This window comes from Suncus etruscus, chromosome 19 (assembly GCF_024139225.1).
Source record: "Suncus etruscus isolate mSunEtr1 chromosome 19, mSunEtr1.pri.cur, whole genome shotgun sequence".
NCBI lineage: Eukaryota > Metazoa > Chordata > Mammalia > Eulipotyphla > Soricidae > Suncus > Suncus etruscus.
In genome coordinates this window covers 28321979-28334569 of record NC_064866.1, presented here as the reverse complement: position 1 = coordinate 28334569, position 12591 = coordinate 28321979, and the positions used below count along the sequence as shown (strand labels likewise).

The 12591-nt window shown below is 46.6% G+C and overlaps 1 protein-coding gene across 2 annotated transcripts in view; it reads right to left on the bottom strand.

Annotated features, from left to right (window-relative positions):
• Nucleotides 1–12287, bottom strand: part of LOC125997363 (glutathione S-transferase Mu 2-like) — a 436713-nt gene extending 424426 nt beyond the window's left edge. The window contains exons 1-8 of one of the 2 annotated variants that reach the window (XM_049765809.1): nucleotides 12178–12247; nucleotides 11599–11674; nucleotides 11156–11220; nucleotides 10816–10897; nucleotides 10627–10727; nucleotides 9852–9947; nucleotides 9663–9773; nucleotides 8278–8380 (exon numbers count right to left, since the gene is read on the bottom strand). In XM_049765809.1, the coding sequence (XP_049621766.1) occupies nucleotides 8291–8380; nucleotides 9663–9773; nucleotides 9852–9947; nucleotides 10627–10727; nucleotides 10816–10897; nucleotides 11156–11220; nucleotides 11599–11674; nucleotides 12178–12213 (657 nt within the window). In that variant the 5' untranslated portion in view covers nucleotides 12214–12247 and the 3' untranslated portion in view covers nucleotides 8278–8290. Of the gene's footprint in view, nucleotides 1–8264; nucleotides 8381–9662; nucleotides 9774–9851; nucleotides 9948–10626; nucleotides 10728–10815; nucleotides 10898–11155; nucleotides 11221–11598; nucleotides 11675–12177 lie in introns of those variants that run through there. The other variant, XM_049765810.1, reaches the window with a different exon arrangement.
• Between the last annotated feature and the right edge of the window lie 304 nt (nucleotides 12288–12591).

Genomic DNA, 12591 nt, shown 5'->3' with positions numbered 1-12591 from the left:
GGGCCGGGAAGGTGGCTGTCTTGCAAGTGCTAGGGTAGGACGGACTGCGGTTCGATCCCCGGGGTCCCATATGGTCCCCCCAAACCAGGGGCGATTTCTGAGCGCATAGCCAGGAGTAACCCCTGAGCATCAAACGGGTGTGGCCCAAAAACCAAAAAATAAAATAAAATAAGGTTACCGCCAACCACTGCTCTAGAGCAATTCCATTTGTCACTCAGATATCCCAAAGGACCCTATTCTCCTTTAAAATGGTGCAAGTCTTGTTCTCCACCCCCTTCTGCTTCTCTACTGCCTTTCATCTTTTAGCAGAGGATCCCAAATTTGTTTGACCTAACCCTCCTTTTTTAGTAAAAAATATTTCTTAGTCGGGCCGGAGCAGTGGTGCAAGCAGTAAGACGTCTGCCTTGCCTTTGCTAGCCTAGGATGGACCTCAGTTCAATATCCCGGAGTCCCATATGGTCCCCCAAGCCAGGAGTAATTTCTGAGTGCATAGCCAGGAGTAACCCCTGAGTGTCACCGGGTATGTCCCCAAACCCCCTCCCAAAAAAAATTCCTTGGTACCTGCTGGAAGCTGCCTTCTTTGAGCAGATAAATATATACTAACCAGCAATGGCACAGAGACCATTACAGTCTCCCCACTCCATGCCAGTCCTCTCAGCACCTCCCAGAAGGTGGTAGTGGTCATTTTAGAAAACAGTTAAGAGGGCAAGTCACCAACTGGTGAGGGCCATCCCCAGTGACTCTATCGGAAATCCTTACTGATAGTCACCAGAGATTTCTTAAATTGCTTTTTTAGATTGTTTTCCCTGTGGGTAAGTTTTATGACACTCTTAAACTTAGGGTAGACTTGCAACTTGATTAGTCCAATTAAATGTGAGTAAAAGTTGCATGCTTTCCAGATTAAAGCTTTAAAAACAAGCACATAAAATCATGGTGGCCACATCCAACCTCCTTTAGACTAGGTCTCTGGCAGACCACAGCAAGCAGGGCCTCCACTGACATGATAGACTCAAAATCTAAAAAATATAAATAAGGGGCCAGGAATGATAATACAGAAGATTGGACATTTGTCTTGCCTGCAGCTGACCCACTATCAATTCCTGAAATCTCAGATGGTCCCCTGAAAAATAGTTATTTTTGAGTGCAGAGTGAGGAATTAAGCCCTAAACATCACCAGGTGTGGCCCCAAAACAAAGCAAATATGAATAAGGGCCAAAGAGACAGCTCAATGAATTGGAACACATTCCTGGCATGCAGGGGGCTACAGGATTGGCCCTATACATAGCATGGCTTCCACGCACTACAAGGGTTTTTCTAGTGGCCTCTAGCTTTGCTAGTAAGTGTTTTGTCCCAAACAAAAACAGGGGCCAGAGAGATAACACAGCATTAGGGCATTTGCCTTGCACATGACTGATTCAGGACGGATCTGAGTTCAATTCCCAGCATTGGAATGTTTTGTTTTGTTTTTATTGTTTGAGTCACACTCAGGCACCTGAGTTCAATTCCCGACTTTTCTTCACCTCCCAATAAATGTGTTTACATTACATCTGTGTTCCTGTAGTACAGTTATTTGTCGGGACCCAAGGCTCATGCAACACTGGAATGAGATTGTACTAGAAAAGCAGAGGACTACAGATCATCTCAGATGTAAAGTCCCAAGCTGCCTTTTACCAGGTTTTATTATGCATTTAGCAAAGGCTGGAATGCATGTTCCCAGGAATTTTACTTAAGGCAAACAAAACATAGCATGCATTTGTAAAAATGAGCCTGTTATGAGTTACTAATAAGAGCACTTGTGAGAATATTTTGTGAGTGTCAAGAATAGAACACTTCATGTCTGTCCTTGGCAGTGCGCCACCAGGCCTGACCACCTCAAGGCCTCTGTGTACAGAGGTTCTGACAGATGCCCCCTCATACACTCCTCGACTCCTTCACCATAGGGTTTTCTGTCTTTCTTCACTGGTTTACTTCCAATAAGTGCTTAATGCTCTCAAGGAACCTGAAACTATTTCTCTATTTTGTTTGCAAGACCCAGCACAGAAAAATGAAATATTTGTATTTAAAATAGGTTGAAATGGGGCCGGCAAGATGGCGCTAGAGGTAAGGTGTTTTGCCTTGCAAGTGCTAGCCAAGGAAAGATCACGACCGTGGTTCGATCCCCCGGCGTCCCATATGGTCCTCCCAAGCCAGGGGCAATTTCTGAGTGCTTAGCCAGGAGTAACCCCTGAGCATAAAATGGATGTGGCCTAAAAAACCAAAAAAAAAAAAAAAAGTAGGTTGAAATGGGGTCGGAGTGATGGCGCAGTGGTGGGGTGTTTTCCTTGCAGGTGTCTGACCTAGGATGGACTATGGTTCAATCCCCCAGCATCCCATATGGTCCCCCAAGCAAGAGGCGATTTCTGAGCGCATAGCCAGGAGTAACTCCTGAGCATCACTGGATGTGGCCCAAAAACAAAAACAAAAAAATAAAATAGGTTGAAATCAGGACCTGAGAGATAGCATGAAGGTAGGTCGTTTGCCTCACATGCAGAAGGACGATGGTTCAAATCCTGGCATCCTATATGGTCCCCCCAAGCCTGCCAGGAGCAATTTCTGAGCTTAGAGCCAGGAGTAACCCCTGAACACTGTCGGGTGTGACCCAAACAAGCAAACAAACAAACAAAATGATTCAAGAAGAAATGCTTAGAGACTGGACAGAAGTTCAGATTAAGAGAGGTTAAAGGAAGCAAAATCCCCTGAGACTTTTGATTGATACTGCAGTCTGACACGCTCCATGAACTCAGAATTCAAACGGAATATTTCTGAAACCCATCGTGATGGGCACTTAGTGTTCTTTTGACATTTTCTGAGAAAATAATTAACAGGTGACTCACACACAAGATTCAAATTCAGAAGGAAAAAAGAGCTTACACAAACGTGAGTATATTTGGATTTTGAAGGGAAGCTGTTTCCGGGCCCCACATAAAGTCAAGTCCCAACCCAAGATTATTGGAAGGGAGTTCTATGTATTTGGTGATGCTGAGGGATGGCGGGATTGGAGCAAATAGCACAGCCCTGTGTGCCTGTGGCCTTCGAAAGGAATTTCCACTCGGCCTGTATTTCACATTCCATTCTCTGCTGTTTCCAATTGGATGAACAAAATTTTGTGATTCATCCTCTGTTTCCCTATAAAATTATTTTTCAAATGGAAAAGAAACCAAAAAATATAGGAGGGGACCTGAGAATGGTTCTGTGGTAAAGGTACCAGTCTTTCAAGGGGAAGGGGGTGGGAGAGAGGAGGGAAGTGCAGAGAGACGGTACAGCAAAGGCTGGCCTTGCATATGGCCCACCTTGATTTTGGTCCAATCCCCATCAATACATATGGACCCACTAGCACCACTAGGAGTGCTCCCTGAGTTCAGAGCTTGGAATAAGCCTTGAGTATTGCCAGGTGTGCGCCTAGCCCCCTTCCTAACAAAAATAAGAGTCTTAGTATCTAGAGCTATCCCATAAGTGTCAAGCACCATCTTGACCACCTTGCTGTTGAGCCTCTGACCACAAGGAAGTTAGAAGGCAGGATTGTATGTGTCCCCAACTCCAGAGAGCACCCTCTTGCTAACCATATGTGCAAACATCACAATTCTGTATGTGTGACCTTGTCACCAAAAACAACCAAAAAAAGGGAGAGGGAGGAAGGAACGGGTAATAAATGAAGCAAATAAGAAAAGGAAAAAAGCAGAGCTGGTGTGATATCACAGAAGGAAGAGCATTTGCCTTGCACACAGCCCTGCCAGGGTTTCTATCCCTGGCATCCCACATGGTCCCCTGAGCCTGCCAGGAGTAACAACTGAGCACCATTGGGTGTGGCCCAAAAACAAACCTAAAAAAAAAAGGTATGGGGTGGTGGTTAGGCCTTTGTAACAGGACTGTTCAATCAGGGGATTATTGGGCCACCCACAAAGTAGGGGGTCGGAGTTAGGTGTGATAGACAGAATTATGGTCATTTGCCCTGCAGAAAGAATGTTCTGGCACCCACCAAAATAAAGGCTTGTTTGTCTCTCCCTGCAAGTCCTGAGTTAGCACAAAGCAATAGATTGACCTCGTGACTGTCATGGCTGAAAACTGCCCTTATCCTGCCAAATGGGTTAGGAAAGCAGCCTAAAAGGTGTTGTTGGGGGGTGAGACTGAGAGGGAAATAGAGGGTGGCCAAGCTAGGGAGCCATCTGCTGTCAGAATTTGGTATGAAAGTGTCTTGACTTCATTTCACTCAATAAGGTACCATATAGATAATGTGAAAAAGATCAGAATAATTTAACAGAAAACCTGGGCACATCTTACTTCATATCATAAGTCTCTACAGTGTGGAGCTCACAGATTTTCCCTTTTCTCCACCTTCCATTCCCTATGTTGGGGTAACTAATATGCCCCTTTATTTATTTTTTTTAGACATCATGGTTACTGTTAATGATAAAATTTCACACATACAATGTCCCAGCACCAGAGGGTTAACTTCCCTCCACTATTGTCCCAGTGTCCGTCACCCCAATTCTATCCCTCCCAACCTCCAACCCCCACTGAGGTAAACTTCCTACTGAAGACTAGTTCTCTGTTTCTGTTTCCAGATTTTAGCTATTGTGAATAATGCTGCAATGAATGTAGGAGTAAGAATTTATTTTCCGAATAGGGTCCTTTTTTAAAATATTTTTATTTACAAGTATTTTTTAACTTTAATCATCATGGTGATTTACAATACTCTAAATGATAATTTCATGCGTCATTGTTCCAACATTACACACACACACACACACACACACACACACACACACACACACACACACGGTAAACTGTTCTGTAAACTATTTATCGAGTTCTGTTACGTAAGTCCACCTTCTTTATTTTTTTTTGTTTTGTTTGAGTGCCACACCCAGTGGCTCTCAGGAGTTACTCCTGGCAGGCTCAGGGCCTTGTGAAAATGCCCTCTAGCTGCTGTGTTACTGTTCTGGCCTTTAAAGCCACCTTCTTTAAGTCAACAGACAGCACCCTGATCTTTTCTGGGCCACAGTGGGGGGGAGCTGGGGGGGAGTATCACTTACTTTGGAAACCGGCTAACAATCCTACATGTGATAGGGTTCAACTACTGGGTACTTTGCTTCCAAGGTCACACCCATACCCACACCCCACACCCCAGCCCTCCCAGGGGGAAAATTAGTTACTTAATACCTCTAATAATCATTTTTCTATTGCCCAACAAAGAACCCAAAGTGATCAGCCACTCCCCTTAGGTCTCCAAAGATAAGTCATATCTTTAATGCCAGAGTCTTTATTCTGTTTACTTTAAACCACTAGTTTAAGATTTCTCTAGCACTTGGGTTCAATCTTTATCCCCACTTCCCTGAGTATGGGAAAGATTATCTAGATGTCATACCAGTGCCAAAATCTGCTTCTCTCCTGAGCTGAGGTATCGACTCACTGATAAACCGCATTCCAAGTGTGATGTGCAGCTTCTACCTTACTCGCTTAATGGTATGCTGCTGCCTTGGGTTTGTTCAGTCTCTGTTCCTATATTCATGCTATAGATTCAGTTAAGATGAGGAAGCTCCATTTGAGAGAGCAAGACCTCCAGAGGGAAGGAGCCCAAGTCCCAGGAGTCCACAGAACACGGCTGATTCATTGGTCTGAACTGATCTGCACAGAGCATGAAAGAAAAACTATTTGCTCTAAGCTGTAGTTTTCTGGCCTCCTGCTTTCTCTTTCTCTGCCTAAGACCAGGGAGGTGCACAATTTAAAATCAACAGCCAGCAGAGATGGGTCAGGGCAGATGACGGATCAGAGCAGGTAACAGGGCTCAGGAGCTTACGTTCTCCTGCTATGCCTGTTTTCCTGCTCCAGAGAAAAAGATGCATCCTAGGCAGTGTGCAAACACCATTAGGAGGCAGGTACCAGAGATCAACAAGTCTTTTCTAGATTTCAATCATGAGCAAACTCTTACGGTGGCTCCACTTGAAGTACTTGTGTTCTCCTAGTACCACCCCAAACTTTCCATTTTTGCTTTCACCTTTTAACAGTTCAAATAGATTTTTTCTTTGGTTTTTGGGCCACACTTGGTGATGCTCAGGGGTTACTCCTGGCTATACGTTCAGAAATCGCTCCTGGCTTGGGGACCATATGGGATGCTGTGGGATCGAACCACAGTCCGTCCTAGGCTAGCCTACGCAAGGCAGAGGCCTTACTGCTAGTCACACTGCTCCGGCACCTACTTTCTTTCATTATATATGTCACTCCTAATTTCCATTTCTGAAAAAAATATTAAATTTCCTCATTTGGCCTACTCAAAAGTTTGATATATACTTTGTTGAACTCTCATTCTACCAGTTTCAGAAAACTTTCATGAACCTTTAACTCACCAATTTATCTTTGTATTTGATCATATATCAATGACTATAGCACTAGTCCTAGCACTCACTTTATTGGCATTTGCAAACAGTAACAAATGTCCCAAATTTCTCCCTGGGCTGTGCCTAGTCTCAGGGGTGGAGCTTTGATGCCCCTGCAGCCCACATGAGAGGTCTACACAGACAAGTCCTAAGCCCCCCAATATCACATCCTCTCAGACCCCCTAGCACACACAGGCTTCACTTTAGCTTAGTACACTATACTTACAGCCTACAACCCACTTAATGTGGTGCCAGTGATTCATTTTCACCACTCTGTCCACTTTATATCTTCTGAACTTTTATTTCTGGCAACAGAGATTCACTACTATATCCTGAACTTTAAATCCCATTATTTGCAGCAGAGTTCATTAGGATTTTACCCAAAAGTAATTCTTCGCAGTTCCCATCTTTCTGAAGAGTTATTATGTATTATGGGCCTGACTTAATAGATAGTAAAAATCAAATACCAAATAAGACATGGATTCTCTCCTCCACAAATTCCTTTTTTGTTGTTGTTGTGGGTTTTTTGTTTGTTTGTTTGTTTGTTTGTTTTGGGGTCACACCCAGCAGCACTCAGGGGATACTTCTGACTCTACGCTCAGAAATCGCCCCTGGCAGTCACAGAGAACCATATGAAATGCCAGGATTCAAACCACCATCCTTCTGCATGCAAGGCAAACACCTTACCTCCATGCTATCTCTCCGGCCCTCCTCCACAAATTTCTGATGGCGTCAAAGAGGAAAATAAAACAATCACAAGATAGTAAGGCCTGTTTTATTGAGATACGTTGTAAGAACACAGAGGTAGCATGTGTAAAGTGGGCTAAGCTTCTGAGAGGGGGAGTTTTCAGAATTCCACATGATCCCACCTCCTTCCCCACCAGCCCAGAGCCCCTCTAACCCATAACAAACCTGCAGCTGACAGGAGGCATTGCAAAGATGGGGGCTGGGGCAGACTCAGGCACACAAAGGAGCTCTTAAGAGCCTTCATATGCCAGGGAACAGAGGGGCATGAAGCAGAGAAAGAAAGCTTGTAATCCTCCTTGTCTCTCTCCCACACACACATTCCCATCCATCTAGTCCCTGCCACAGACACAGATAACTGGAACTCCATACCCTCAAAACAGTCATCCCGAGACCAGATAACAAGAGGGACTAAGATTGGTCCAGACTCGCAGGTGTCCTCAAACTTTTTAAACAGGGGGCCAGTTCACTGTCCCTCAGACCATTGGAGGGTCTGACTATAGTAAAAACAAAACTTATGAACGAATTCTTATGCACACTGCATATATCTTATTTTGCAATGAAGAAACAAAACAGATACAAATACAATATGTGGCCCGTGGGCCATAGTTTGAGGACCACTGGTCCAGAGTGACAATAGAGAGTTTCAGGCACTTATCATGAATGTGGAAGACCTTGGTTAAATCCCCAGCACAGCAAGCAGAAAGCAACCTCCATCACTGAAGACAGCCAGGAGTTAGCTTCCCTGGCACTGTGCGTCACCCCCACCCCAACACACCCATCTCCATTTGGTTAAGGCCCCAAAATCCAAATTAAAAAAATAAAAGAAGACAAAACACGGAAGAGTGATTGAAGGCACGACAGGAAAAGGCAGGAACAAGCAAAAGGCAGTTCACTGGCTGGAGCAGGTCTGCAGGCAATGCTAAGAGTTTTGGACTGAGGTCAAAGGTCAGAGTCGAGATTAGCTCATATCAGAGGTTGCCACCGAAAGGAGGAGAAAGAAAGCAAAGAAAAAGTAATGGAAATAAAGTGTGAAAAAGCCAAACTGCTGGCTCTGGAATTGTGGGAGTTCCCCAAGGCTCGCTATACAAGCCATGGCCCTGGGTTGTCTTCCTGACACCAGGACCCCATGATTATTTGTTGCCCCACACAGCAAGTTTCAGGAACAAAGGACTGGCGATGTAGCGTTTGGACTTCATGTAGGCAGGAATATTCTTCAGGCCCTGAAGGTAAAAAAGCAAAACTCAGCCTTCAGGGCATGTGGCCCAGTTATGCCTCAGTGTCTCTGTCTGCTGCAGGATCAGTCCAAGCTCTGTGGAGCTCATGAGGGTATCTAGACATTCTTTCTGTGGCCTCAACACTTAAGCTACTTCTCCTTTCTGAAGCTGAAGTGGATGTGGCACAAGAGTTAGAGCCAAGATAGTTTCCACATGGACAGGGCAGTTTCAACCCTTTGGTGATAAGGACAAGGGGCTAGTCTACATTTGTCTCTCAAGAGAGAACCTTCTATCCATATACACAGAGTAAAGCTAATCAGAAAGGAAACCTAGAGAAATTTTAGCTGATGTTAAGTAACTTCAACTCACATACTAATGACAGGAAAGAGCAGGAGAACAGCTTGGCTCTCTCCCCATTCTGAGCTCTTCCTATAGTGCTCCTTTCCTCTCTCCTATGGGGTCCTGGCCCCCATTTCTCACACCTGCTCCTGGTTCAGAAGGAGGCTCCAGGCTTCCCAGGATCCCTCAGTGGGAGCAGAAATGTGGGCTTGACTGTGCCCAAGCAGCCTGCTGAGGGCATGTCTCCCCCATGACTTAGCACAGCAGGTGGCAGGCACAAAAGAGGTTTGGGAACAGGGCAGAGCCAAGGCTCCACTGCCTAGGCTGGGCAGAACCTTCTCTCACTGAGTCAGCCAATCAGCTGAGACCCTTAGGGTGTTTGGAAGCCAGCATGCCCAGAAGACAGTGCCCCCAAATCAAAAGATTCCAACTGGGAGGTCTATTGCTCACTGAGCAGGCTGCATCCACCCAGTTTTCCAATCCTCCCAGAGGTTAACAGACCCAAGTCAGGACCACAACGAATTAGATCAACCCTGTACCAAAACCAGAGCTGAGATATCTTTCTGTCCCTCTCCTTCATGCTTCAACTTCCCCATCAGTGAAATGAAGCAGGCCTCATCTGCTCTACTCTGAGCTGGGAATCAAGTTGGAAAGGGGTCTCAGACTTTTCTCTTTGATCCAGGAAAGGGATATCCACAAAGAATAGCTCAGTGAGGCCAGAGGTTAAGGGACTTCTCAGGGCCTGTCGTGGTTGGGAGCTGAGCCCTCCCTCACCATCAGTGAACTGAAACAGGCACTTTTGAACTGAAGAATGGGTCAAATGTGGCCCAGACACTTCTCTGCCATGTTCTAGCAAAGGACTGCTGAGTCAGTGAACATGAACTTCCCTTCCTTTAGCTCCAGGGTTAGGAACACAGAGAACAGAGAAGACAAAGAAAACGAGAAGCACCTCAAAGCGGGTCATGTAGTCCTGCAGGTTGGGAAAAGCATTCAGGCATGTGGGCTCGAACATCCGGAGCTTATCAAAGAGATCATAAGCCAGGAAATCCACATAGGTGAGCTGCAGGGACACAGAGGAGTGGAGTGAGCACCCCCATAAATCTGGGAAACACGATAGCCCCCACAGAGACCCCTTTACCTTGTTCCCCAAAAACCAGGGCTTCTTCCCCAGAAACTGCGAGTACTGCTTCACCGAGTCCGGAAGTCCCTTTAGGTAGTCTGGCTTCAGTTTCTCCTGAAACACAAATAGTTGTCATTCCTGCTCCCTGGGTAAATGCCACCTGCCCTAGGCTATGCCTGACCCCCAGTGGCCAAGGACGAACAGCATGTCCCTAGCTATTTACAGGTGGAGGCCAGCTCTGCTGTCATCGACCTATGTGGGGGTCCCACACCACAGTGTCTCTGATCTGTCACCCTCATGGTTGTTCCTTTCCCACAGGATGTCATGAGAACCTGGTCAGCTCTGAACACATTGGAAAAAGAACTAAAATGCTTCAGGGAAAGAACAGAAAATTCTGGTACGTGGGAGACAGGAAAATGGATGGACACTGGGGAAAATTCTGGAAACATAAGAACTAGAACAGCTAAGAGAATGACCTGGCCTCAATTCCTGGAGAATATGCTAAAACATACAGGAGGTATCAGGAAGGCCCTGGGCTCCCAAGCAAACACCTCTGGGGGTCATGTAGGATCTGGGTCCCACCCCTGGGCCTGTACCCCAAAGATCTCAGACCTAAGTCAGAGTTCTCCTTTCATACAATCTCAGCCCATAGCAGTGACCATGGAGGCATTTAGGAAATTGTAGGGTATTGGTGGTTCTGAGAGATCATCTGGTAAACTGGAGCACTGGGAATGGGAAGGATTAGATCTGAGGCCCTGATGCTGACCGTGTCCATCCCAGGAGAGGGACTTACAAAATCAGGGTTGTAGCACAATCGGGCCATTTGCAGAAACGTGTCCATAATTTGGTTCTCCAAAATGTCCCCGTGAATCTGCTCCTCTTCTGTCTCCCCACCTGCAGCCACACAACACACATTCCTCAACACCCCCAGCCAGCCGATATAGGCCCACCTGCCCACTCCATCCACCACCTCAACGCTTACACAGGTTGTGCTTGCGAGCCAGGTAGCGAATGATGGCATTGCTCTGGGTGATCCTGTGAGGCCCGTCGATTAAGTAGGGCAGCTGAAAGACAGCAGAGCACATCACAGGGCCTCAAGAGTCCCTGGACCCCACCTGCATAGCCACAGAGAACCTGGCCACCCAGTGCCTGGCCAGAGCGGGCACTAAGTCAATTGTCCAGCGAGTAAATGAGCTGAACCCAGACATGGAGAGGAGATGCAGCACGACGAATCTCAGGTGTCAGGTCCGAAGAGCATCTTGGACCGGAGATGACATGTTCCCCTTGCACTTTCCCACACCCCAACAACACCCTGCACTTACATTGGGGAAATCAAGGCCCAGCTTGAATTTTTCATTCAGCCACTGGCTTCTGTCATAGTCCGGAGCTGTGGTGGAGAAGATGGGGTGAGAACCAACCTACTCAAAACATTATTGGGTGAGAACAAACCTCCCCAAAGTTATATTCCCAGGACACTTAAAGGCGAACCCAGCATCTGAACCAGCCTCACATCCCATTTGACAGGGTAAAGAATACTTTAGAGGTCGAGTCTGGTTGAGGCAAAGCCCAAGGGGAGCTTATCTCATCCACTCTTGAGGGGGGCCGATTTAATTTCCTATCAGGTCCTATCCAGAGGCCCACTCTACTCCCAAAGGGTCTATGGAAAGCGAGGTCCCTGCTTCAGCAGCACCGAAGAGGACACAGGTCAATGACATCAAAGTAACCAGGTTTGGCAGAAGTCGAAACCGAATACTGAAGGAATTACCATCGCCAATGGTGTACAGCTTTTCCACATACTTTGTGCCAGTGTATTCCAGTAACAGGCGGATGGCATGTGCCAGCTGAAAAAGATAGTGTACACAGAGGTCAGAGACTTGGATTCTAGTATAGAGATTTTCTCTGCTACAAGAAATCTTCTACATTCTTTACACACACACACATACACACACACACACACACACACACACACACACACACACACGCAAAGAGACAGAGTCATGAATTAGTCCTTTAAGATTTTCTCTGCTTCAAGGAATCTTCTACATTCTTTCCTCCAAGATTCACCTTTCCACCAAGCATACCTTATCACACACACAGACACAGACACAGACACACACAGACACAGACACACGCAGACACAGACACAGACACACACACACACACACACACAGACACACACACACACACACACACACACACACACACAGACACACACACACAAGCACGCACGCACGCGTCAGGAATTAGGTAGACCAGTATCCAGAGTCCAATAAAACCGTCCTTTCAGAGCAACCCTTTCCCACCTTCCCTCCCCCAATTCACTTTTGATAGGCCCCTAGCTCACCCCGCGGATATCCCAGTACCCCAAAGTTAGGGCCATGGCGCTGGTTTTCCCTGCGTGGCAGAACCTACAAGCAGAAGCAACTGAAGGTCCTTGGAAGCCCCGGGCCTTGGAAAGGAGCCTTGGAAAGGCTGGAGAAGTGGGTCCCGCCCCCAGGTCTACCCAAGCCAAACAGACTCCACCCAGGGTACCCCTGACTGGAAGGCGTGTTCTAGACCCTTTTTAGCCACTCAGATTTGAGGGCTCCCCCCTCTCTCATCTGGTTGGCCGGAATCTAACACCGCCCTGTAGAGCCAACTTTCTCCCAGTCCCTCTGGGTCTAGAGGTTGGAAGGAATGGAGAGTCGCCCAGGCCAAAACTGACTTCTTGCAGGAGTGTTGACCTGGGGCCTGGGCTCAAGTCAGAATAATCAGTTTT